We start from the raw sequence: 27663 nt of genomic DNA on the forward strand, positions 1-27663 counted from the left end.
ATTCCAATAGGTCACAATGTATGACAATAATAGCTGAGAATGATGCAGATATGCTGCAGCTCTAGCTACAGGCCCCTCCACTTTTTTCCAATAATAATAAGCCAGAGTGAGTTGTCTGACAGGCCATTTTGTTACGATTCCACTATTATTCCAGAGCAACAGCATACATCACCCTCGAAAAATCTCACACCATTATCAGCTCTTTTTCTATGGTCGAGGAACCCCGCCCTCGACCTCACTCCAAAAGCAGCCTGCAGCCCCCTGGTGTTAATTATAAGACTTTTTCCCCCTGGAGCCTGGGTGGGACGTGAAAGTGCATTAATCTTGATTCTCCACTTCAGTCTTAAGGATCATTTGAAGAGACTCCTGTGGTAAGCCCCAAAGGCGAGGTGATTCAGTAGAAAAGAGGAAGGTAGAAGGAGTGTAAAAGAAGTCACAGTTTATTCTGTGCTCACACTGGGATGCCAGCCTCCTCCAGAGGAAAGTCAGTCATTTACCCTAAACCACCAATATTCTCAGGATAGTAATCTTGCTGAATATTAAGAGTCAGGTTGACATAAACATCCGTCTTCCACCTGTGCGGTTCCCTGATGCAGCATGAAGGTGACTGTCGCCCTATAAGATGAACTGAGAAGACCTGACAGCGGATAAAGGACTGTGACATGTTGATGAGTTTACATTCAGGCCCCATTTCATTGCACAATTTAGCCCATCATCGATATGCGAGGAGGTCAATGCGGCACTTTGCAGCGGCACCACAAACACAAACCATAGTAAATGGACATTGACCATTTTTAGTCGCATTATGCAAATATTTCTTTTAGTTTTTTAAATGTTGTTTTAATAATGTTGCATGCAAGACTGTTTCATGGTGTGTAGAATAGTTTAGGACTCATTTTATACCAGTAAGCTATTGGTGCCTGAGCTGCACCTTACTGATTCTAAAACGTAGACATTTAAATTACACAGAATCAGATAATCGCTTCAACCTGAGACAGCTGTGAGCAAAATAAAAACAGACAAATGTTATAAACAGTGGTCTGAATACACATAGTGTCATATGAAATAATGTCCAATCATCGAAGCGGCTACCTTGTGGTTTCAGGACGACCACTCCCCATGAGCAACATGAGAACTTCACATAGTACAAAAGTACAAAGTACAAAGTACACAGACAGAAAACGTCATTAATAAATACATGGAGAAATGCTTGTACTTTCATGGAAATGTTTATTATACGCCGTTAACAGGTTACGCTTGTGCATGAGCTAAGGCCAAGATTATTGTCAACTCACCGATTCTTGGCGTTTTGCCAAAACAAAAACAGCAGAAAAGCCTATCTCACGGAGATCAGCATTTTGTTGGGGCGATGGGGCATGAACATTTTTCTTTCGCCAAAGTGGGGCGTGACAAAAAAAGTTTGAGAACCACTGGTCTACAGTAAAGACACAAAGATAGAAACAAAACACTGAAGCAGTAAGTTGGCATACAACACATACATACAAGTTTAAGATCGCGTTATGAGCATGTGCAACTTCTCCTGCAGTTTCAGGATAATGTGAGCATACTTCAAAAAGCTACACATAAAAGTCATCTCACCAGCCAATAAGCGACATGATGCATGCATATTCCCTTCACAGTCGGGGGGGAAGAACTGTTCAGTATTTAGGTTTGTGCCATCTGTACATTCTCTGGTGCTGAACAGACTCTCTTGGATAGCTTTCCTTTGTGAACAATAGGCTGGGTTTCATTGCACAGCATTGCAAAAAAGACATCATTGCTGCTTGCGTCTATAGAGATATATATGCACATTTAACAGAATTACAGTTCATCATGGAGATTATACTGTATATTCAAACGTTTGCTGTTTTCATTGCTCCATCTGATGTCCATAAAATTACTGCAAAGAGGTTTTAGCATGCAGAAAAACGTCTACTTTAATGAAAGCGATTATCCTAATAATAAAAAATATACAGGACATTATTTTGCTTGTTATGTCCCTGTTTTTTTTATCAACTATACATGTATGGCATGTTTCAGCTCCACAGTGTTCCAGTTTACTGTATCCATGCATGCATCATGTGTGTGTTTTTACAACATCGGCACACTGCTGAACTTGTACACCGTCTCTCATCTGCCTTATGAGTAATCTAGTTAATTGAGCCCAGAGGCAGTTGGTTTCAATGAAGGCTCCTGTGCTTTTCTGGCAAAACAGGAGAAAGAGAGTTCTCTAGAGAAAGCAGCTCTCTGTCGAGAGGCAAACGGAGCAGAACTCCTGCCGTGTTCATTAGCTGTCATTGATCAGCGATTCAGTGGCTGCGTAACTTTTACCACAGCTCACATATTACCAGTTTCACAGCTTAAAAAATTAATATGATGGTAAGAAAGAGGAGCAAGCACAGCGTCTTCCTCGCTATATTTAATTTTTCAATGTACAATTTTGATGTGAATGGATGTTTGCCAAGGTTCTCAACAGTATGCAGACTGCTATGCAGCAGCACACTTGTCCATTCTATAGTTTTCTGATATCAATATGAGCTACCATATTCAGTTATTGGCTTCCATCAGAGGCTATCATTGTGGCAGCCTATTCCATCACAGGAGATGTACTGTAGAATGAGGCTGTGAGGTATAAAAATGCTGATAAATGTCTGAGACAAAAGCATACATAATGCAGAGATCAGAGATACTGGAATAGTGAGTCAAACTCCACTTCTAGACACCTCCCTGGAGAGAGGCCAACATAAGTGTCCTGTCTGACATCATCAGTGTCTGCAGGGCCTCACCTGCCACATACAGCAGAGAGGAACTGGAGGACCCTCTCTATTTATCCTAGTCCTTCACTCTTCTATTCTCCAACAAAACATGGTTATCAGGGAGCTCACATACCATCGTTCATACCTAGCTGCAGATAACTTTTAATTTAGACTAGTGTTCTTCTTTCAAATTTCACCTTCATCTGAGAAAATACGTGCATATATAGATATATATATATACACACACATGCATCCTGCACTAAAAACTATAACAGAGTAAACCCTGAGCTATTACTGCAAGTGATTATAACAACGGGATATATGAATATTTAGGGACGAATGAAATAGATATTTAAAAGTGTTGCTGAAATAGCTGGGAAAGGGCTACTGTCTATCACTAACTGCACCTATCTTTAAAAACAAATCTCTCATTGGAATTCATCAAAAGTTATCAGGCAGATAACGGAGATCGTCCATGCTGCTCCTCGTTTCTTTATTCCCTTCATGTCTGCCTTGGAATATTTACTCTCTTCTCATTTGCAGCCATCTATGTCTAGGCCAAGGTTCTGCACAATATCATTCTCTATTGACCCTTTACACATAAAAGGAACTAACAAGAACATTGACAATTATGAACAGAGGTAGAGCAGCCCAATGCAGAATGTCACCTGGTAAATTGTAAGGTTTCTCTTAACGATGTTACTTCAAAGATATTACTCTTTTTAGTCAGTTGTGTGACGTGATGCTCCAACTCCAGTGCCCAAAGAGCAACAGCACTGAAATTCAGCATTTGTCTGTGTTGTAAGTGTTGCTGGACCCAGCATTATTCAACACTGTGGTTACGCAACAATCATTGGGTATCCTTCCACTGGGAAAGGCAAACTAAAACTAAAAAGAGAAATTTGAAAAATAACCAACTGACTCACTCAGTAGGCTTGGCCTATAAGGAGTTAACTCTTTAAGGTCAATATGAAGAGAGCGGTACATTTGTGCAACCAACCATCTCGCTACACACATAAAGGTTATGGGTTTAAAATCAAGATTTACTTTCAAGAAAAGCTGACACCCCTCCTTTAAAGCCTGCTTACATAATTCTGTTTTTGGTCAAAGAACAGGGGAAAGTGTTATTCACTCTACCCGACTACTTCTAATGTCTAAGTTCCCAGAACCAAAGTTGCCATAGTGATCAGCATGTAGTATTTATGATTGCACACAGCAAGTATGAGCCACTAACGATGGCTACAATCTACAAAATATTGAGTGTGCTGCAGTTAGCCATTTACTATGTTTTCTGTGCTGGGATGCCAGTAATGAAACAATAAAAGTTTGAGTGGATGAACATAATTCACAAATGAACAAATGTATCGATGAGGCAAATGCTTATGAAAACAAAGTGCCACCTCACTCTCAAACGACTTAATTAAATGCAGAGCCTTGCTTTATTAAATAAGATATGCTGCACTCTGCATAAATGCATTAATCGATAGAAAAACTGCCACACAAATAGGGGAATAATTGATCCAGGATGATTCAGCAGCAGAGAGGTCGAGGGGCTTGCAGGATATTACCTAGCAATAACAGTCTCAGTGAAGGTCAGTAGATACTATAGTAAAGACAAATGTCCTCTCTTTGACTCCTTCTGGCCAGACTTTATTTTGGCTAGTTACAGGAAATTACTTTCTGCACCTTCCATCATCTTCTACACATTCTGCATGCTGCAGCTTTATGGCAATGACCAGTCAGGGTATAATAAAAACAAGCTGTAACTGTCCAACCTCGTAATAAAAAGTATTCAAACAACTGAAACAAAACTGCTGGTTATTAAAGTAAGACATAGAGGAACAGTGAACAGATACAGTGTAGGTCCCTGTTCGTTAATGTGAGATAGTAGTGAAGTAATTGTGAATCTTAAACAGTCGTATGGACTTCTAGTACAGGTTTCCCTTATTAGCAGAATATATTTTAAATTATCCCAAATAGCAGGCATTATTTACCAATAGCTAAATTTACCAAATTGTGTCTTATTTTCTGATAAAAGACAGACCACTACACCATCCTGCTATCACTCCAGCACCATTGTGACAACAACTTCAACATTATCTTTCAAATCAAAATTGATGGAGCGCCTCTAAAATGTCTCTAAAAATATCAGCAAACTATGTCACAAGAAAAAGGACAAACATATTTTGCTCTACAGAAGAAGAAAAAGGAAGCTTTGCACACAACAACACCATCTTCCCTCCTGACTCAAGTCCTTTGTTGGTTACTGCAACGTCACTTTTCCAAAAATAGCTCCACGGTTTTGGGCTTTCCTGGCCTATTGAGGTCCATGTGCTGGGTCCAAGGAGGGATATAGAGTCTGACACAGGCTTGCCATGGTTGAGTTAACATGAGGCCAGTGGGAGTGTCACATTCCTTTCCCAAAGGGCCAGAGGGTCCAACACTGCCAGCACCCTGACTCTCATCACTATCGGAAATGCCTGCCTAGCGCTGTCCTTCTGCCGCTGCACTTGGTCCAGGTCAGGCTGCTACTAAAACGAAGTCATTAAAAAATAGCGAATATAATGATCAACCTTCAGTCTGACAATATAAGTGGGGAAAAATATAAACCGTCATCTTTGCTCTCTGAGAATCAACGAGCTACCCAACATGGTCAAGAGAAAGCTGTCTTCACCACTGGAGACTAAAGATGCATTGAATAAAAATCAAGCCCAGAATGGTGCCCAACACCAGGTGATGATACACAAATAGTAAAACATAACTGCTACAAAGAAAGAAACATACTATAAATGGATCAAGTACATGTATAAAGTATACATTTTAAATATCCTGGTCTCCATGCAACATCTGAATGTATTTTGGTCTAGAAAAATGTGGGTGAGCAGCTAAAACTGGGAGGACTGTCCAGTCTACAATGGCCAGAGGCCACTCATGAATGAGTCAATCCACACTGCAGCAAAATGGTCCAACTCTACCTTTTCATGAGGCGAGCAGGAGGTAACACACAGAGAGGGTGATTCAGTGATATCAGAAATAAGGAATAGGCAAGGACGCATCTCTCATCAAGTACTCTTGAGATGCCATACATAATGTGGTACGTATTATTTGATGAGTCCATGTAATGTGGCTGTACCGATGAGATTTCCTCTCAGTCTTGTCACAACATTTCTTAAGATTACATAACCATTCTCCACAAGTCCTACAGGGAAAATCCAGTCACTAATCTGATTCTCTGTGTTCCCAGTTATCAAGTCTTCTTTCTTTCAGGTTGTTCATCTGGGTCATCAACTAATACAGAACACATCAAAGTTAAAATCAAGCAGGCCAGTTACAGTACCAGTACCCAGAAATGCAAATAAAGATCATAAAAAAATGGGAAGTCTATCCATGTCAACGAGCAATATCAACAGGACACTTGAGATTAGCTTGCTCACCTCCCTTCAAGAACTGTCTTCTACTGTGTGAGAAGTGGAACTGTCCAAGGTACTGAATGCCTGGTCACAGTCCATATAAAGAGTATATTTTGCCTTTTGGCTCTGAGGAATATATATTTTTTCTAATAAGTATATATTTATTGTAGATTTCCATAAATGAGCATAACATCCATCTGTAAAATATTAGATTAGACTGACTGATGATCAATAGTGCCACGTATTTTTTTAAAGTGCCTGCCCTTTTTCAAACAGTTTTAAATGACGGCTTCTCAGATGCTTCTTTGTCACTAAACATTTTGCAGGTCAGGTTAGTATTTTGGTGCATTTTAGGTAACAGATCAAGGGTGAAACTGTGAGGTTGAGGTCGTGGTCGTGCTGCAAGTCAAGAAAAGTAAAACTTGCACAACAAGATTGGCCAAACGTACATGTAAGGCTTATTATGTAAGGCTTTTATAGTGTCTGCCACAGCTCCTCACAAGCTAAAGTTGGCAGATTGAAAACTTCATGAGAATGACACAGAATATGCACAGTTTCAGACAGAACAAAGTAGAAAGACAACTCACACATAACTTGCACCTTAAATGTTTACCATTAATCAGACTCTTACAGTGGCTTTGAGCAGGGCGGGGAATTTGTGTTTGCATGGCGGATGAAATTAAATTGATTTGTCATATCAGCCAGTAACCCTGTGATTTCTGAAATCAAAATGTCAAGACATCACACATTCCCAACTGTCTGCTGAATTAATGCAGCCTAGACTCATTACAGCAGCACTTACCCATAACCTACAGAGGCACTGTGTCCTCCAGAGAATTACTGCTGAGAATACCAGGCAATTGGGATAAGCAGAAAAAAAAGCGAGACTACCAAGTGACACAGAGACAGAGGTGTACTTAAAGACACATAGACATACTTGAACCGTACTCACCTTTATTCTCTCTGCTCTAGCTGTTCAGTAGTGTCATGGCTGAAACAGAGGAGAAACAAACAAGAGTGAATACTTGAGCTCAAAATATTGTGTCATTGAAAGATCTGTGAGAAGTGGCTGTGCCGGCATCAATGTAACTTTGACTATTGACTCATGGACCAAAGCATCATTATAGGCTTGGTATTTGTTATTGTGTACCCTCCTCCTTCAGCAACCCTCCTCCTCTGCTCCAGCTCTGTGCACCAACCTTGCCATGGCTAACAGGAAGCAGAGGGCACAGTGCTTTATTTAATTAGTCACAGCAGCTGAGTGCTCATGTGGAACCAAACAGGGGAGGCAGATTGGGGTAGTGAGATGGATAGGCACTCTCCCACCGGGCCTTGGCTGTGCTGTCAGAGGAGCGTAGATTACATGACAGAATAGAGGGGGGGGGGGGGGGGGGGGGGGGGGGGGGAGATAGCAGGAGGATGTAAATGGCATCTGTACAGGGGGATTCATCCCAGGAAAAGGATTGCCTACATTCCTAAAGTACCCTAGTGTTCTCACAATAGCACTCCTTACCCTGTTACTTTTGTCTGATATGAAAACCAGCCAGCGGTGGGTTTGGCCAGTTGTGATGCACAGCACTGAGTGGGTTGACTGCCTTTATTAACTGTGACAACATTCATTATTCCAAATGATTTAGTAGCTGCTATTTTTCTTCTATCTCGTCTGACAATGATCAGTTGGCCTTTTCCTCATGGACCGGCAGATAACCTCTGAGAGGTTGCAAAAGTAGCTCAGTGTGCAGCACATCTTTGATGAGTTCCTTCCCAAACTCAAGGCAAAGGATGGAGAAAAGGAGAGAAGAAAGTTTCTTAGCAACCGACAATCTCCTTTTGGAATCCAACCCTTTGTCATGTTGAAGGTGTGAAATAAGAGAAAGAATCAACCACAGGAAACATGACTTTGTACATAAATAGATAATTCCGTGCTATGTGAAACCTACATGTATATGATTCATGCGATGGGATAGAATCCCCTTTATTATCCAACCAGTGTTACTTGGCCTTCAACACCCTCTCTTAGGGTTCACTCTTGGAGAAATCACAGTAGTAAACATGGAGCTTATGGTATGGTGCTGAACCAGCAAGGAACATGAGTGCAGTGCTTGAGTAGTGTGTGTGTGTGTGTGCAACTACTAAGCAATGGTGTGCTGGGAGCTTTTTTAATTAGTGCTCTTGAAGTTATCCAGTGACCCACATCTAATAATGAAGGCAACATGAATGCTCTATTTACATATCTTTAGTCAGTAATGTGTGACCGCTGGGAGAGCCCAGTGGCTGAATATGTGCTGCCAGTGAAAAGGGAGGGCATGTCAAGCAGAGCTGCCTGGGGGCTGCTTTCCAAGGCCCTCTCAATTCAAACTGAAGTAATGTGGAATGGTGTGTTAGTGACCTGCAGGTCTGTCAAACTGGGTTATGTTATAAGAATACTTAATGCAACTTTTTAATAAGCCTTGGGCTTCTAATGCCATGTGTCTCAAAAGTTTTTTCAGTATACATGTATAACTTAACCACCTGCAACCTATACTTTGTCGCTTGAATTGGGCTGTACATTTACGTCAATACAGTAAAGAAGAAAAGCAAACTAATTTAAAAAGTTCCCTGTGGAGTTTTTTGCAAACATACAAAAGATTAAATTCAGTGTTTCTCACTAAAACCCATTGTCTGTATCCTTGAGATCCAACATTTGATAGATTCCACATTTGCAAAGCCAGTTTTAATTTAGTGCATGCACTGTTTACATCCACCAGTGTGTTCCTAATTGCATATGTTTTATTTCTACTTTTAGTACATACTGCAGCTGCCCTTACAAAGTATCTACTTATGCATTCAGTATGCATTCAATTGTTACAAACTACATCATAACATTCTGCACCTCAAACTTTAAATGTCTTGCTCAGATGCCCACTGCACAGAGGATTGTGGGTCAGAATAGTCACAAAGGCAGCTGGCTTGCATACTACAAAATGTGACCAGATGCAGTATAGGACTTCATGGTATTTTTGGCATACTGCATTTGACATATCATGTTCTGCGAGAAATAATTACAGCACATTACCACGGACTGCCAGTAGATTAGTATAAAACTTGTAGGATGCGAATTGAGTCTCCCACAAATGAAAAAAAATGGGAAATCATTGCTACATAGCGCTAGAAGTGGTCAAACAAGTAATTGTTACTGATCGTCTACAATTATCCAAAACCCTACCATGCCGTTTATATGGATAAATGGACATACTATAATCAAATTATAATCAATACATTACATTTACCCATTCACACCTATTCATACACTGATGGCAGTGGCTATCATGCAAGATGCCACCTCACCTGCCCATCAGAACTGTCTCACCATTAAAACCCATTCATACACTGCAGGAACAGCCTACGGGAGAAATTGGGTGTCTTGCCTAAGGACATGGACAAGTGGAACTGGGGATCGAACTGCCGATTCTCTTATTGAAGGACGACTCTACCACTGAGCCACAGTCGGCAATACATAACCGCAATACTCAGTGCTTAAATATTTAATAAGGTAATTCATTCACTCAAGATGCGGCACTTTGATTCCCATGAGAGACATAGGGTGAATATTATGTTCCTCACACATTAAGGGCTGTATTTTCATTACTATGTGAATAACTCAATAGACAGGACAGAGAGGTGGATATAATAAGCCCAGAGGTGACTTTGACTCTGATACAGCTGTCATTGTTTCTGGCTGTCTGCTCAAGAGTCACCTTTCCACAGCTTTAGCAAGCTAGCTTCTTAAAATAATTTAGGGGGATGAGCTACTGGGCTTTAATATGATTTAGCAACTGTCATCCATATTTCAGTGGTGGCCTTTGCATGAAGTAACCATAATATGGTGAAGAGTGTGGCTTGCTTGTGCTATCAAGCTTTATACGGCCCCATATTCCCTAACCTTCCACCTTCATGGGACTTTGCCCCAGTTAAGGAGGGTTATGAAAACAGTTTTTTTCGCGTGAAGCTCCCTTTTCAGAGGGCGTGTCAAATTGTCCTTTCATACAATTCTTTGTCTCTGAAAGAACTGGGTCACTGACTAACCCTCTCTTCCAGGGCCTTGTTGCTAAGGCCTGACTCCTTGGAGTCTAGGATTTAGGGAGACAGGGGCTAGTGCACACAAACTAAAGCCAGCTTCTGACAGGAGCTGCACTAGTGTGACTGCAGCCCCCTCTAAACAGCACATCATGCTCAGATTATTGAACACTTTTCAGGGAAAGGGGGGGGAAGGTGAGGGATGAAGCCAGCAAGAACTGTACACACTGCACATCCCTGCATATCGATGTAGATTAGTGTATTGCACACAAACTGTATATCGCCATCTTGGCTGTTTGCAACCAGAAGTGACACGAGAGGGTTTCGCTAAGTAAAACCCAATGCTGAATAAGACATCGTCACGAAACCAAGTAGGGTGCAATGAACTTTTATGAACTGAAAACACACTGAAAAGGATAAAGTGGTAAGAAAAAAACCAAAAACATCTATAATAAGTTAGCCACACCCTAAAGCATATTCTGCTCTATTGTCATTTTTACTCTAAATGGGACAATTACTTACAAAATGAATATCATGCTCTATTAAGACTTGAAACTAGTGATTGAGACCATAAACACATTTTTACAATTGTACTTATTTTTGCAACTTGCCCACTGCTGGCTATTACAAAAATTGCAAGTTGAAGACAATTCCGTATCGTCGTAATTTTTCAGACCTGGAAATTGCTGCCTGGTATAACAGCGCTTCTTTCTGTGTTTGGTGTGTGTGTGTCCCTTTGCATGTGCGTGCATGTGTCGACCTGACAGTGTGTGAGAAAGGGTTGCTCTTGGCTGTAGCACCTGCAAATAAATCTAGAGTTTGAGCTCCACTGTTTGTTTAACATTATTTGCCTCCGCTGTAAAGACAACAAAAGGATCCTACCCAATTGTAAATGAATGAGCCCAGGTCCCTAGTTATCACTAGTTATTGTTCACATCAGGCTGGCTTTGAAAGGGGAGGCACACTCTCCTTTGGACAGCTCATTAAGATAACACACAAACGTGGCTCCCCATCATCCAGGGTTTATTAAAGTGGGGCTCATTTTGGCTCCTTTGTCTCATACAGGAACCTCTGCCTTTGTCAGTGAATTGGCGCCAGATGGCAAAACAAAGCTTCCTGTCTGTAGTGTTTACAGAGTGATCTCGGAAGGCAGAATCATTAGCTTGATTTCACCAGCTCTCCGCCCACAACGTCCACCTGGATCAAGCAGGTGCATGGACGATGACGAGGGGCAGCGGGAGCGAAGGTGGCTGCCTTGTCGCTGGAGTACAGGCACACTACAGTCTCCCAGCATTATTCTCCTTTGCTCTGCCCATTGAGATAAAGCTGAAGTATTTATGCCTCGTTTCCATTTCATGGTTTGACTCAACTCAAGTGGTACCAGGTTCTTTTCTCTATTTCGTTTTCCTTACTCCCTTAATGTCGACGAGATTCTGCGGCGACATCATCTTCAACGCGACATTCACTGAATCCTTTCATCGCCTACCAAACCGAGGAACGTCTGAACTTCCTCAATGCTTTTTGCGTTTTGCATTGCATTCTTGAACAACTGGGTCGAGTGAATACAAAACGACAGTCACTATTGATGGTAGCTTGGCAATTTAATAATGACGGGTTTGTACAGGATGTCCCATGTGACGCTCAAGATGATTCTCTCTGACCAACCAGTGGCTTTCAGTGTTTCCACTCCACCTTCTTGTATCGGCTCAGCTCAAACTGAACCTCAACCGAGTCAATACCAAACAATTTTTAAAAAGCATCAGGTACTATCCACAACTTTGCTCATGGAAAACCAAAACAACGTGGTTCCAAGTGAGTCCAGTTGAGTAGAGCTGTGCTGTAGCGTGCAGTGGAAATGCAGCACAAGTCTCACCAGTGTGTGTGTGTGTGGGATGACTGACCCCGCTCCTGGCTGCACAGATCTCTCTGAAACATTCATGAGAGAGGCATTAGAGAGTGAAAGTCATTGTCCCCCTTCACTCAGAGACTCTCCTTCACCTCTCAGCTTATTAAAATCGCATGGTATTAACTTTACCGTTCACAGAAAGGCTAAATAATTCAATCAGACTATAGAAGGAGTCAAATGAATAACTCTAATTACATTAACGCTTGAGGGAGAACTGCTCAGGACTGTGAGGGGCAGTCACTGAGGCTGGGCAGGAGGAAGGAGCTTGCCCTGCTTGCTAATAGTAAAATTAATTCTGGGCTCATAGGGTCACAGTAAGCAAAGTATTGCATCGCTCTCAACACAGACAAGGAAGCACACTCGCAAAAGATGAGTAATGAGAAACAACTCTAACTTATTTTAAAGTTACAGGGATCTCCTAAAATATAGGTGAACTATCCTGAAAATGTATTAAAAAAAGAAGAGTTTGAGTTTTTGGGAACTATGCTCATTTGCTTTCTTGCCAAAATGAGAATATTAATACAGCTCTTTATTCTGTATAATAAATATAAATGTCTATATAGCTCCTTCTGGGCATTGCCTTCGCTGAGTGAATCAAACTAGGTGTTGTCTGTCTATTCTGCTGGATGAATCATCATAAAAGTTCAAAAGAAACTTGGTGATATTATGCATAACACATTCTAGTCAGGACTCAGTGCAAAATCAATTGGGCTTGGTAAACAGGATCATTTGAGTGCAGGACATGGCAGCACTATTGCTGGCATTTTGTGAAACTTGGAACTTGTGGAACTTGTTACCATTAAATTTATAGACAAGATAGATTTCACTGTTATAGCTGTAGCTTTGGGGGAACCTATAATGTAAAACAGCTTGTTGGCATCACTAAATGAGTGCGCCCGTCTCCCTCTCTGCCACACACACACACACACACACACACACACACAAAGAGTTATGCCACTGGGTTGTTGTGTTTAACGGATCCAGTGCCTGGAGCTGGTCGCATTTCTCATGTGCTTCATCAGAATTCCCTCACACTTCAGTAAACAAACTTAACATTCAGTTACTTGTTCTGTTGGGTCCCTACCATCCTGCCACCTGGAAGAAGACAGACTAAACTTAAATGCTTTGCACAGTACACAATAGAAATCTAGATCAAGTGTGAGATTTTGCATGTGTACAATTAATTGCTTTGGTCTGGCTCGGTCTGGTGTTCCTGCCCACTTGATCCACGCTCCAGTGAATGAAATGCACTGTTGCCTGTTTCTGACAGTGTTTACAGCCTTGCATCATTACACTGCTCGGGGTGCTGAATCCAAACGATATTTTCAATATCGGGTTTTAGTGAAAGGAAGTGGAACTTTAACAGGTGGCGCTTCAATTGTTCCCTGGCCAGCATTTGCCACAAGCACCCACGCAGCAGAGCCAGCTAAAACATACAGCAGGTCCCCGGTACACAAGGAGGCTGAGCTTGACCAGGTGTGGATTGTCTGACCTGTCTTTGACTCCTCTTCTTCCAGCTCCATGGCCTCTTCAGCTGTGGGGAGACAGAGGAGCAATTATCAGTGGGAGCCGCCGTACAAAGGCCTGCAGGTAATGCAGTCACTTCATCACAAGCCTACGGTGAGCTGATCCTTCACAGCTGAAAGGACAAACTGTGGTGAGGGAGCTATATGATGACGACGAAGCTCCACACACACACACACACACACACACACACACACACACACACACACACACACACACACACACACCTTAACCTCCTATCCAGCCTTTTCGCAAAGACAGTAATCATATTAGGCTTTAGCTGCTGGCTCTCTGAAAACCCACTGTCAACAGAGTTAGGGAGGCGACTCGGTGATGGCTGTCACACTTACACACATGGGGTGCATGTGCGCACACACATACAGACTAAAAATAGGTCTGAGACAGAGTATCCAAGCGACTGATATACATTTTTTGACGCGATTTTCCCAACAATTGGACTCGAGGCCCAATATTTAGTGTCTGATACATGAGATTAAACTGATAATTGAACCAAATTAAATGTCAAGGCAACACAATCCGTTTTTTATTCCGATACGTTGACAGCAGAGACTATAATCCTTATTATTACAGCAGGAGAACATGCTGAGTGTGCAGATTCAAACAGGCTGTCCACAGTATGCATACGTATATCCAAATCCATGTTGTATTTTGAAATCAGTTTTTATATTACTGTAGTCCACAGTATATATCCACATATTATTACAAGACAATATCAGAGAAGAGTTTTTTCCCTGAGTAAAGTAAATGTTGTGTTGGCAACAAAGTCTGGAATACTATTTAGAGTCAACTTGTTAATAATGTGTACAGTTTGAGAATACAATCCACAAAAACGCCTCAGAAAACGGCAATATAAAGCCCTACTTCACATCTTAGAACTGTGTTTTAACATTCCTAGAGATGTGTGAGCCTGTTTACCTACACTGCTTCATTCAAGACCTCCAAATCGACCAACAGTCCCACCACTGTGGCAGCAGAGGAAATACCTCGGGGGACAGGGCTTCGATAGGAGAGAGGCTCATTTAAAGTCAGGCTGAAGACGAGGGCATCCACAGGGCAGGGAGTGAGAACTGCTTCCCTTGTACATTGAGAGTGTTACAATGTTATGCCCCTGTTGGCTGCATCTCAGATGTGTGGGAATAGGAAGAAGGGCGGTTATGGCTTCAGCACAAAAGCTGGACAAACCACATAAAAGACGACCGAGTCGGGGGAAAGAAAGCTATTCACTGAAGCCAGAAGACTGTTACTGTACCTCATCATCCTCTCTTCTGCCTCTATGTCTCCTCTGCACAGAAGTGGTGCAGAACTACTCTGAATCTCCTCCAACACTGCTGTGACATCATGAGTGTTTCAAATGTAAAAAAAGCAAATGGTTGCAAATGTTGGTAAACCTATTGTACTATAAATACACTGATAAGTCGGCCTAATTCATTCATCCTTGCACCCTAGAAACAGCAAAACCTTTTAAAAACCTTTGTGCATATTAGGACATAAGGTTTAATGACAGCAGCATTTGTGCTTTGGCGGTTTCAATTCATTTTCTCTCCCTTTGAACATCAATTCTTGATGATTTAATTTTGCTCATTTAAAAAAGAGAAGCATAGGAACAAGCCGCTTTCTTTTGCCAATAATTTAAATCAAGGTTTTTTTTAATGTCTGCTGAAAAACATCTATGAATGTGTTATTTAATGTGAGTCGCATGCAACATGAAGGCAATCAATCAACAGCATTTGGTTTGGTCCGTGGTTAACCTGAGGGTTAATCCTGTGAAATATGTGCACCACTATGGTCAAAACCAATAGGGGAAACATCCATCATGACTTTCATCTGTCACACAGGGGAGATCTGTCTCATGCCACCTACACCATGATATCCAAGCGCATGTGTCTGATTAAATCATATGCTTATCTAAATGTAAAATATGCTTCGGAGAAATGGAACAGCATCCTCGGACAGGATGCCGAAAGCATGTATTAGATGCATAGTAATTATGTAAGGAAGGACAGAAGTGAAGGATGAAAGAAATAACATCTTAGAGAGCACAGAAGCATGCTGGTGTTGAGATACAACGCTGCCCCAGGAATTGAGAATCCACAAGCCGCTCTGCTCTCTTACGGTACGCATTCGGGTGCTCCACATACATTATGACAGGTAAGAAAAATGACTTACTCACTTCTCCACTTTTACTGACCCTTCCGCCCTCGCTACCCAGACACGGTGAAGAGAATCAACTTCAATCTGGCCCTACCCCGGAACGCCATTAAAAGATAAGACAACCACAATTAAGTTGCACTTCCCTGCTTCCTGCCCTCCCCACAGCTCTGGATATGTGCATACCAATCCTATTTTAAGCCCCTGCACATCTGTATTCACACAGTATCACGAGTATAAGAGTCTGCATGATATGCGAATAAGTCAGCGTTCACACTCTTTAGCTTTGTGCTTGGAAAACACCAAAGACTGCAGAAGCATTGCTAGCAGGGGACATAATGAGACTTAACATTTCAATAAGGCGGACAGTGGGTGACCACACAATCAATCTCTGCCTTTGGTGTTTAGACTGCAGGCAGCAAATGCAGCTCCTATTCCGCCACAATGAAGAAAAGGGGCCCACAACCTTAGGAGCCTCTTTGCCTGTGGGAGGAACCGCATTATATTTCTCTCTTTCCATTTCATTTGATTTCATATGTTCCATGGAGCTATTTACTCTTTCCTCTGAGTCTGTGTCACTTCCATATTTATTTTTAAACCTCTGGGCCGTGGTGCAGACACTGGCTGACCTTTATTTAAATGTCTCCTCCATTCTGAGCGGATCTCATTACAGCAGAGCTGGTGGCTCTGCACTATCTATCTCAATTCAAAACTTTTTCTCTTTGCACTTGCGGCGATCCTCAGCTATTTCGCAATGCTAATTACTGGACCCGAGTAATGATGTTCCTCTTTGCCAAAGATATGTGTCCCACCATTCGAGATCCTGCCCAAACGCATTAAGCAGAACTCCCTCTGGAATCTCAATGTTCCTTGAGCAGCTAACATCTCATCACTGCTCTATCTCTCCCGCTCCCGTTGCGCCTCCCACATGATCGAGGCGACATGTCGCAATTATGCTTATCATCTACTGGACCACTATGTGAAGAGTTTAAGGAGTCATTCTGCATTTTAATGAAGGCCCTGAGAAGGGTTGAAAGGGCTTGAGAACATGATAGGTTAGCATCCATTATTCATCAAGCCTTTGAACTGTGTACACAGTAGGCCATAATCATTTCATGACTTTATTTTTTGTGCATATAGCTCCAAAGTTGCCACATCTCTGACATCCATATGTCACATTGACCCTAATGAATGCAAGTCAGCCCCAAAACATGCTTTTATCTAACCTTGAGGAATAAACATGGATTTTCAAGAGTCATCACCAAAGAATTGTACTCGTTGTGACATTGGTGCTGAATGTGCAGAGCCACCCCTCCCTTCTCCTCTCCTCTCCTCTTCCATTCGCTTTACCTTCTCTCCTGGCCTCCTCGCAGCTCTCCTTGATCTTCCTGCGGCAGACAGCAGCCAGCGCAACTAGCAGAACCAGCAGACACACGGCCAGGCCCACAGTTACCCACAGAGCCACCGGGGGGAACGCGATGTTCTGACCTGAAGCAAAGGGCAGAGGGAAAGGAGGGGGCAGAGAAGGGAGAGCCTCATTATTCACTCTTGCAGAGCTAAAATAAGAGCACAACTGTCACGGCTGTCTCCATCACCATTATTTCACCATTTGACAATTTTGCCGTTTGCATTCGTTGTCATAAAAACCCTGAATTATCCAGACGACAGAACATGAAGCCCAACATGATGACACATCTCTGTCATCATCGTCAGCCTCATCATATCATCTCCGTGTCACATTTAACTTTTGAAAACAGTCGGACTGTCAGAGAAAACAGAAATTAGTGACAACCTTTGCTTAATGTGAACGAAGTAAGAGCTTTTTTACTAGTGTCCAATTAAGACACTTGAGTCATTCAATTGAGTCCAGATGGCAGATGGCTAAGCAGTCGCACAAGACTGTGTTGTCGTTTCACTCAAACAGCATTGGCACAGCATTAAGAGGATGTTGGCGCTAACTATTCCACCCCCTACCTTCTGCTCCGCATTGCTCAGATGATGCGTTTGCTTCAATATTCTCTAACTTCTTAATGTCTATAATATCATTAACAGTATACAGCAGGAAGAAAAGGTCAATATTCTGAAGTATATTTGGAATAGCAACAAGGTAAAAAAGAAGAAGTAAATATGCTTGGTACATATTTTTATAACTGCACAATATTGGATGTCTTTCAGCACGACACTAAAATTACTTTGAGGACAATTAGAGATTGAGTGACAGTATGTTGGCAAACTGCAAACTGAGGAGGAGGAATAGAAACTGGTCAGCAGGACAAGGAAAGATATCAGAGACACAGACAGATTTCCCTTGGGTATTCAGACTGAACAGAGGGAGAAGAAAAGAAAACAGCAGAGCCACTAAATAGCTGTGAGCTTGGCTGTAGCACAAACAGGCCTCCCTCAGAGAGTGCCCGCTCTGGGCAGATAATAATTTAAAAAAAGACTGAAAAATGACTGGCACTGGAAAGAGGAAATGATGAAGCATCTGTAAGAACTTGGCATCGGCTATACCGACAGGCTACAATACAGGCCAGCCGAGATTGAGGGAAAACAGAAGCGTCCTTTTGGAGGTGATCAATTCTCAAATGTAAACCCAGTCTATCTGATGTTGAGAAGCAAATGTACCTGGTTGTTCCACAAAACAGAATGAAGGAAAGGGCATAGATGGGAGGAAGAGGAGGAACATGTACTTTGCAATGATAGAAAATGGTTATTTTTAAAAGTCAGTTTAGCCTTTATGCTGCCGTTGTTTTGGATGGCAATGGCAATCTGTCTGTTCTGATAGGTCCAGACTGATATATCTACTATGAGATGGATTGCCACGGATCTTTGTACAGACATTCCCATGGAACATTAATTATGCAAGCTTGAAGTGTATCAAATCTCTAGATTTGACACATCTAAGTTTATAAAAATTATGTTTAGTTAAGTTCATGTTAGTTCATATTATTTTAGTTTCCTGCCATATACTGTACGTTTGTTGTTGATTTTATCTCAACCACAGCCCAGACCAACATCCTGTCTATTCCTAGAGGGAGTGATCCCCTCTCTGTCCTTCTTGTCTCTCACCCTGGAAACAGATTTGTGCTGAAATGTTGAGTGTTGTATTTAATTAATTATGTCTTTAATTGATCAGGATTTGTTCAGTGATTTATATCAAACTGTTTGGTACTGTTGTGCAGCTGAGATAGCCCAACTTTCAAATATGAAATAACTAAATAGACTATGTAAGTAAGTAGTATTAATTCAGTAAAATATGGTTAAATGAAATAATCAAGACAGTTGTTAGGATGAGAGTGGAATCTAAATTGATAAATATCAGATTGTGAGGTTTTCTTTATTATTAAAAAAATTGTGTGGCATCCTAAATGTAATCTTACGTTAACTTATGTTAGTCAAACTACTAGTGTCATATTGTAGAAGCAGAGTACCATTTTGTAAGGGTTTATGGTAATAATTGAGGTATTAATAATAATCACATATTTTAATATTAATGAATTCATCTTCATACAAACTGCTACAAGCAATAACGCTACAGATTGCTGGTCTCTATAAAGGTGATCAGAAAAGTCGATCAAATGACAAAACAATGTTTCTATGAACCGCTAAAATGGCCTCACCAGAGTTGTAAGTTGTGTCTCTTGTGAGTGCAATATTATGCCCGGTGGTAAATAGATATTTATCAATTATCAACATATCTTAATTTGAATACTTGATATACAATGTTGCTAAATATTTCAATAATTAATAAGGCTGCATAATAAACAGAAGGCTTCAAATATACCTCCTTATTCCTGATTGGAGCACCCATAACATCCCCCCTTTGGATAAACTGTAATAATTGTGGTGATTCCCCTAACTTTTCATCAAGCATCATCATTATAATTGTAAATTGTCCAGTACTTTGGTTTATGATCATATAGCTGTAAAACTAATGACATTCCCATCAGCCTCAGCTGTGCATGGTGTTTCGTGACAATTTGCAAATGTTAGCAAGCAAAAAGGCTTGACTAAGATGGTTAACATAGTTAATACTATACCTGCCAAACATGAGCATGTTAGCATGATGACATTAGTATTTAGCCCAAAGCACCGCTGTGCCCAAGTACTGCCCCACAGAGCTGCCAGCATGCCTGATTTGTGTCTGTCTTGTTATTACTACTACTTGGTTAAATGTCAGCAACAGATGAATGAAAAAGAATGCCTCAAATATAAATCATAAACAATTGATGCGGAGGCAGATAATAATGTATATTACACGTTATACATTTCAAATAACTATGATTATCTTGATTGATTGTATTGACCATGTACAGTATTTCTATTTTGAGAAAACTCAATACACAAGGCACCATACAGACTCTCTGGTACTGCTACAAAGCAGAATAAACAACCAAATGTCACGGATAAAGGATACAATCTGGAAAGTCAATCTTGTCATTTTGATGAAGCTGCGTATGCCTCCCCAGGCTAGGCATGAATGATGATGCTGTGGCTCGCTGTCCACCGAGCCTTTCACTCTGTTATATTTAAAGAACGGTAAGTAATCTGAGAGCCACTTTCTACTAACAGCAAAACCACAAAACATGTATGAAAGAGGAATAATCATAAACAAGCTGTTCACGTCTTATAAGTCAGAAAAGTAACAAATGTGTCAAGCTCTTTGTGATGAGTAAAGAAGGCGCTGTGCTATTTGTTTTCATTGTCTTTCTCCCTCTCTTTTTATCCTCACACCTTACCACCACACTCTCCCTCCCTCAAGGCAGACTGATAAAGACAAATGCCATAGTCGGCTATCATTGCTACGCCGGGGCCCAAAGGCCTGCAGGATCATATTTTTCTTTTTCTCTTGTTTGATGATGTGATTTTGTTTTCTTCAGAAATAGATTTGTCTCTAATGGCTCTGTTTACCTATCCTCTCTTTCCCCTTTTCCCTATTCCCTCTGTGCAAGGGATGGAGTGCTCTGGGCTGCATTGTCACATTACCTAGAGTCTGCAGATTCCAGGGCTGCACCAAACAGGCTAAACTTCACTACACACACGTTTTCTTGACACTATGAATGTATGGCACACATCAGAATACATATAAAATAAGTGGAAAGTGTGTCTATACAACCCAACATGACATGGTAGAGAATGGCAATCATTAAAACCGATTTAAATGTCACACACTCACCAGAGTTCCTGTCTGTATTTACTTCCTTCCACTTTTGCTGATGTCCACACTCAATGTCATAAAATGGAAAAGGGCTCAAGTATGTATGAACCATGTCAGTATTCATAAAATGACACTACATGTTTCATTCATATAATGTATTACCACATGAAAGCTTGACATTTTGCACATTTCAGCACATTCAAACCATGTGCCTCATCAATTTGGTTTATATCATATTCTTTATGTTTGATGTGTGTGTCAGTAAAACTGCACTTTTACATGTCAGCACTGTCTGCAGCCGCATGCATCCTTCCCTATAGTCATATTGTGACAAAACTAATCTACAGTGATTCTTTTCATAGGTATATCAATCGATTTTGGCCGGACAAAATGCCACAAATAACATTGCAGAGGTCGCATCTGTCTCATACACAATGAGACACAATTACAGGATCACCTTCACAATATAAAAGGCAAATGCAATATAGTAGTCTACTTAAAATCTAATTTTCAGAAGTTCAGTTTTTATTGAAACAGTGTCCATGAGGCATTGAGTCAACACAATGGCAGTTTCAGAGGCTATAAAACGGTGCTGTTGTATTATGTTGTATTATATTGTACATATAATGGGATTTGCTATTGTGTCCATCCTTTGCAGTTCTTTTGTTGTTGAGCACTATCAAACCTATATATAAAAAGGTAAAACTGGTAGCTACAAATGCACCTTCAATTAATGTTTGCAACATTGTTTACAGGTTATATCGACCACACCTGGGGCGAATCCTCTACTGTTACTTCTTAGAGGTGGTGCTTCGCCGTAGGTGTTTTGTGTATCATAGGAGGCCGCAGTAGACTCCTCAGGTAAAAATAGATATTTAATGGGGGCAGGCAAGAGTATGATAAAACACCAGCTCCATATGGAGCCTCTAACACAGGGCACATCACCAGTGAGAAATGAGGCTCCCTTAGTCTCTGGAAGACACTATAGGGGACCCGCAAGGGGCCAGCTTAGGTATTGTTTGGGCTTCAGTGAATGTGAAAGCCAAGATTTGCAAGCATTTTTACAAGCCTGAGTGTTTTCTCTCCAGCACCTTTGGTGGAATAAAGTGCTCCTAAGACTCCCTTGCCTGTCATCTTGGTTCTGCAACGTGAAGACGGTGGAGATCAAAGCTGCTTTCCCTCCAACTGTCAGCCCAGTTTTACCTGCCCAGAAGAAACCTAGCCTCCTAAGCTGTGACCAAAGGAGAATAATGTCCCTTGACAGAAGGATGGCTTCAGGCTAAAAAGAGCCTCAAGGCTCATTGTAGACAAGCTGAAGGGATGAGGAAGAGGAGAGGAAGAGTCAATTAGGTTTTTCTTTCATTGTCAGGATGAACAACCTGACCTTATTCTGCCTGGTTGTGAAAATAGAGGAAACGAGAGAGAGAGAGAGAGAGAGGGAGAGAGGGAGAGAGGGAGAGAGAGAGAGAGAGAGGGGTGATCTTTGGAGGAGGAGTGCTGATCAGAGAAGAACGAGGTGGACTAGGGGCTCGCCCAGGGGTTGAGCAGCAGCAGGGCCCAGCCCTGCTAGAGGGCCTATACAGCCCTGGAGACCAGACAGGCTCAGCAGGTGAAATAAGCTTATATATATCTCTCTCTCTCTCTCTCTTACAATGAGTCACATGGCAGAGATAAAGACATTCATTCAGACAATACAGTAAGGCTGGGAGGAAACAGTAAATTGAATGAGATATAAAACTCAGTGAGACAAAACAGGAGCTCACACTTAAATCACATTCACCCAACTCTGGCGAGGTGATTGATGCATACTACCTCAGCGAGTGCAGGCAGGCTCTCCAACAATGGTGATCTAAACTTCTTTATTCGGTTTCTGTGTAGCGCCTCCGATCTCACAGGACAGAGATTGGCAGAAACAATAACAACGGTGCTAATGGGAAGAAGAGGGCCTCTGTGTCAGAGGACACGGATTAGCCAGAAAGGGAAAACATGAGCATGAACATTAGGCTTACATTGAACAAATTAATTTAAATTTGTTTCAGCATCAGTCTAAATTTCAAGCCTTTATTATCAACCTTAAAGGTGTCCATCAAAACCTCAAAATCCTCCCCATTCAGCCACAGCATGAAAAGCTTGTGACCACACAGGCACACACCAGCTGTTATTGCAATATTTCTAGGAAAGACCTCTCCTCTCTGGGAGAGGACAAGACGCTCACTTATTGAGGCAAAACTTGGCAAACTGAGATGGATGGCGACAGGTTTTTTTTTTATCCTGTCAGCATCTTTGCTCTGAGCCTTCTCTCCTCTTTTTGCATTTCAATAAATTGCTTTTCAGCGAGATGCTACCTCACTGTCTTATTGGCATGCAGGAAGGCAATGTGCTCGTCTCTAGGACGACCCAGCGCCCATTTACTTACACAATTTGTCTGACATTATTGCCCTTCCCTTGACGCCCTGGGCTCGTGGCAAACACGAGTGTATGATGTGCAGACGTGCACATTAAAACAGAGTAATGGCTCTGCATTTATAGGAATAAAGTTTCTAACAGCCCTCTCTTTTTCTCAGCGGGAGAACTATAAAAGCCATCTGGTGGTGGTGGGGGAAGTGGCGGGGGGGTGAGCGGGAGAGTAAGGAGGATGAGTTAGTGAGTCAGTGGAGGTTGGAGAGATGGGGTAAGCGGGTGAGTGACCAAGCGACCCAAGAAGGGGGAAAAAAACAAGCGCTTGAATGAGTATTGGGTTGTGTGTTTGCAAGCAAGCAGGCATTGAGCTGATAACTACGTGAATGCCGAACTGGGCTGGAATCACAATGAGGTTTTGTGGTATTAGTCCACTCTTAACTCCTAAGCTGTCTCTCAGACATGTCAGACTGCTACTGACCTTTCCTTGGTGGAAAGTTGGCACACAGTCCAGAGGTACTCTGCCTATAGAGCAGTGCTATGGATTTAATCTTTAAGCTTAAATCTGATCGATCTCGGTGAATATTCCCTGTCATCCAAGGGTCACACACCACTGAGAAGTTACAATGAGGCATAGAGATGGACTGAGATTACATTCCAAGCATGCTGCTACTCCGTCAATGTGGCAGAGCGACCATGGACTTACTGCACTCCCTGAATAAATATGATCTAATTTCCAGAAAAATTAAAAAGCAATTTAAGAAAGAAGCAAACAGAAGGGTCTACAATATATAATATTGATGAAGCAGTGAAAACAGGTAAAAAATAAATAAAGCTAAAGCCTACAAATCAGTGTAAAAGTGAAGCGCCACATCACCTGGCAATCGAGACAAGAGACAATGCAATTAAGGAACAACACTGCTCCTGGAAAGCCAGGTAAGTTGATCTTTATTCACTGCTACTTTTACTATCGACAACAATAACAACCAAACGTAAAGAGAGATATGTGGCTGGCATTAATAATTAATGTGATAATGAATGTTTTTTTTCCACCCCAAAAAATGTCATAGTACCATCAAAATAAACGAGTGAAACTGAATCATTGAAGTAATCTCAATAACTGCCAGGAAGCTTTTTGTGTATTCCTACAGTAAACAACGAGAGCAACGTATGACAGTGATTTGTCTGGGAGGGAAGCAGGGTGAAGCTAGCTCACAGGTATATTTAAAGGAATGATTTCAAGTCTTACTTAGAAATGCCAGGGGCAAGGTTAGAGGGAGTTTTCTCATCTTTATAGTTGAAGTTAATCCCATAGCCAGTACTCTGGCTAATTAACTGAATATACAGCTCAGAGCCAACTGCATGGTTGTCATGTTAGCAAGGCAGAGGCTGTGTTACAGGCAGAGAGGTGTGAGCATGTGTAATAGCTCTGTGCTGGAATATATAAACAATGGCCTGAGGTAGAGGTGGGCAGTATAACCAGAATACAACTTCACGGTGGAGATATGAGGCCTGATGTGGATTTGGCTACATTAGTTCTGGTCCAGATTGGATATGAAATGTCACATCTAACTGCATCTCAAGCTTCAACTTACTGCATGTTAACCAGTGGGCATACGCTTCCATTTTACACTAAAACAAATGCACACTTGCATGCTAAGAAATGGGCAGGTGAAGAAATGTAACCAGACAGCTCAATAGAGAGACAGGAGCAAATCATGTGGAAACATGTCAGCAAGTATGAGCAATGTTTGAAAATGTGCTCCAGCTTTCACACAAGTAGCACTGGCAACACTGGTGTAAAAAGAAAAGCCACACCGCGTTGTTGACGGGTCCCTGTCCTGACGATGAGACAAGTCAGACATGGAAGGACATGGTGAAAGCACAGGATCCATGGTCTACAAAACTGAATCTGAAACATATCACCCAAAACAAAATCCTGAAATTCTGCTGCAAATGTTTTGAGAAAGTGAAGCGCACACACACACACACACACACACACACACACACACACACACACACACACACACACACACACACACACACACACACACACACACACCTGTGGAGTGTAATAAGTTCTTAATTTCCACCAGGTATGAAACATTATGACGTAAATTTCATGTCACACTGCCAAGTGCTAGCCTGGGAGAAGGATGACAACCGGTCTTCCCACCTCATCTCACTCGGGCTAGCTCTCTCTCTCAACATCCCCCATGTCCCTCCCAGCCCCACTGGGGCCTCAATTAAAAACTCCTCTGATGTCTAGTAACTGACAGAGACTCCATCACTTCCACACACCCCCTCTCCACTGAGAGTGGCATTAAGATGTTGGAGGCAGAGTGGACTATTGATTTTCTTTGGGGTTGTTTTTTTCTTTTTCTTTCTGGTTGCTCCATTTCTTCACTTGGCCATCTTTGCAATAGAGGCAGAACTTGGGTAGAATACTCGGTTTACAACATTGTGTTGTGTCTACATTTTAAATTAGCTTTAAAGCAAGAGCTGCCTGTGAGACGCTGAGGATGTGTAGGAGAGAATCACTAGTGACAGCTATCAGTACCAAAACAGACTATCTGGCTAGTTGATAATGCCAAGTAGAGGAGCTGAGAGAGCAGAATGACAAATAGCTATGAAAGGATTAAAGAGCCATTTAAAACAAAGTAAATGTATTGATCCTGCTCTAAACAAAAAAAAAAACTGAGCTACAACTGGGTCCTCTTAAAGCAGGATTAATTATTGAAATAAACTGTAAACACAACATTGACATATTATCATCTAAACAAGCTGTTATGGCAAACGGCTACCTATTAACACGTAATATCAGCATTCATTTGCGGCTGTGTATTTGGCAACGCGCACAAATGTAAGTAAAACATGAGCATTAGCTCTTTTTTTGGTCTCCACCAACTCCTGGGAGAAACATCTTGTTCTTCAGCTGTTCAATGTTCACGAGCTAATATAATTGGCTAATATTGCCAGCCTGCCATTTAGTGCTCGACAAGTCGTGTGCATTGGGCTCTGCCGTTTGGCTTGAAACAGCTGTTGGCTGCTGGAAATAACACAGATGAGAGCGGGGAGACTCAACCAAACAATAACTTATGGGCCATAAACCCAAAACAATGAGCTAAATTTCCCCCGTAGAGCTGGCGGTAACTACATAGTGAGGTGATAATTCTCTGTGGGTTTGTTACAACGAGCGACTCCTTTCACATAACATTCATTAATTCCATCCAGTTTCAATATAAAAACATTAATGGTGCAGCTTTACACTGCAATCCTGATCCTACTTTGTTATTTTATCAGTGCGCATTCACATGCTGCTTGTGGGAAATGACTTTAAGTGATAAAGTGCACAGTGAAAAGCATAAACAGGGCTCATTACACATAATACTTCAATGAGACGTAAAGACAAAGAGTAAATAACATGCAGTCCCTATACAAGAGAGCAACACTAACATGGTCGATGAGCCACAACATTGCACTCATTCCGATGGCTCATTGCACCAAGTACAAAGTGCAGCTTGAAACTCTCTGCAGACAGTTTGTGGAGTGCACACCTATTGCTGAAACAACTCCTGTGTTACATCAGTATCGTGCGAAGTAGGTACAACATATCACCCACCATATGAACTCAAACATGACACTTGAACCATCCATTCAAGTGTTCATTTAAGACAGGAACACACCTAGTTGCACAAGCTTTTGTAATGGACTTTCCAGTTTGCTTTTTGTCTCTTTAGATTGCTATGAATCTCTAATGGAACAGCTAAACAGCATCAACCCTTACTCCTTATATCAAGTGTTCTCAGTCTAGTAATGAAATTGTCATCAAATTATCACTTGTCATTTTTTTTTTTACTACCAGTGTGGATTACCTTAGATTTAAATGATCAATGTTTGTATACGCCTAAACAAGGCCATAGCTCCAATCCAAAGGAACAGTTGCTGCTTACGTGATAACTTCTGAATCCAAAATGACTGGATATGAGATTAACTCTATATCACAAGGCAATGCAGGTTCTACCAAAACATTAAAGAACTGCCTGGATGTCTTCAAAGAGTGCAAGTTCTTAGTATGCTTCTCCCTCTGCAGTATTACTGGGAGAATATATAATGACAGCTTTTTTTTAAAGACATATCTCTGTATGTCTTTGCCTAGGGCTCTCATTATAAAACAGCATTTCTCATTTTCCTCCGCTGCAGTCTTTGGTGGTTACAGGAGAGACAGATGAATATTCTCAAAGCACTCAAGCTGGACCAAGCTCAAACTTTGGAAAAGGTCAGCTC

The 27663-nt window shown here is 41.5% G+C and overlaps 1 protein-coding gene across 1 annotated transcript in view; it reads right to left on the reverse strand.

Moving 5' to 3' along the window:
- The window catches only part of cd276 (CD276 molecule), a 62513-nt gene that overhangs the window by 4088 nt on the left and 30762 nt on the right, over positions 1-27663 (reverse strand). Inside the window, exons 5-7 of the mRNA XM_079216591.1 lie at positions 17172-17309; positions 13621-13662; positions 7119-7157 (exon numbers count right to left, since the gene is read on the reverse strand). Of these exons, the coding sequence (XP_079072717.1) occupies positions 7135-7157; positions 13621-13662; positions 17172-17309 (203 nt within the window). The 3' untranslated portion in view covers positions 7119-7134. The remainder of the gene's footprint in view (positions 1-7118; positions 7158-13620; positions 13663-17171; positions 17310-27663) is intronic.

The sequence above is a fragment of the Taurulus bubalis genome (assembly GCF_910589615.1).
Source record: "Taurulus bubalis genome assembly, chromosome: 4".
NCBI lineage: Eukaryota > Metazoa > Chordata > Actinopteri > Perciformes > Cottidae > Taurulus > Taurulus bubalis.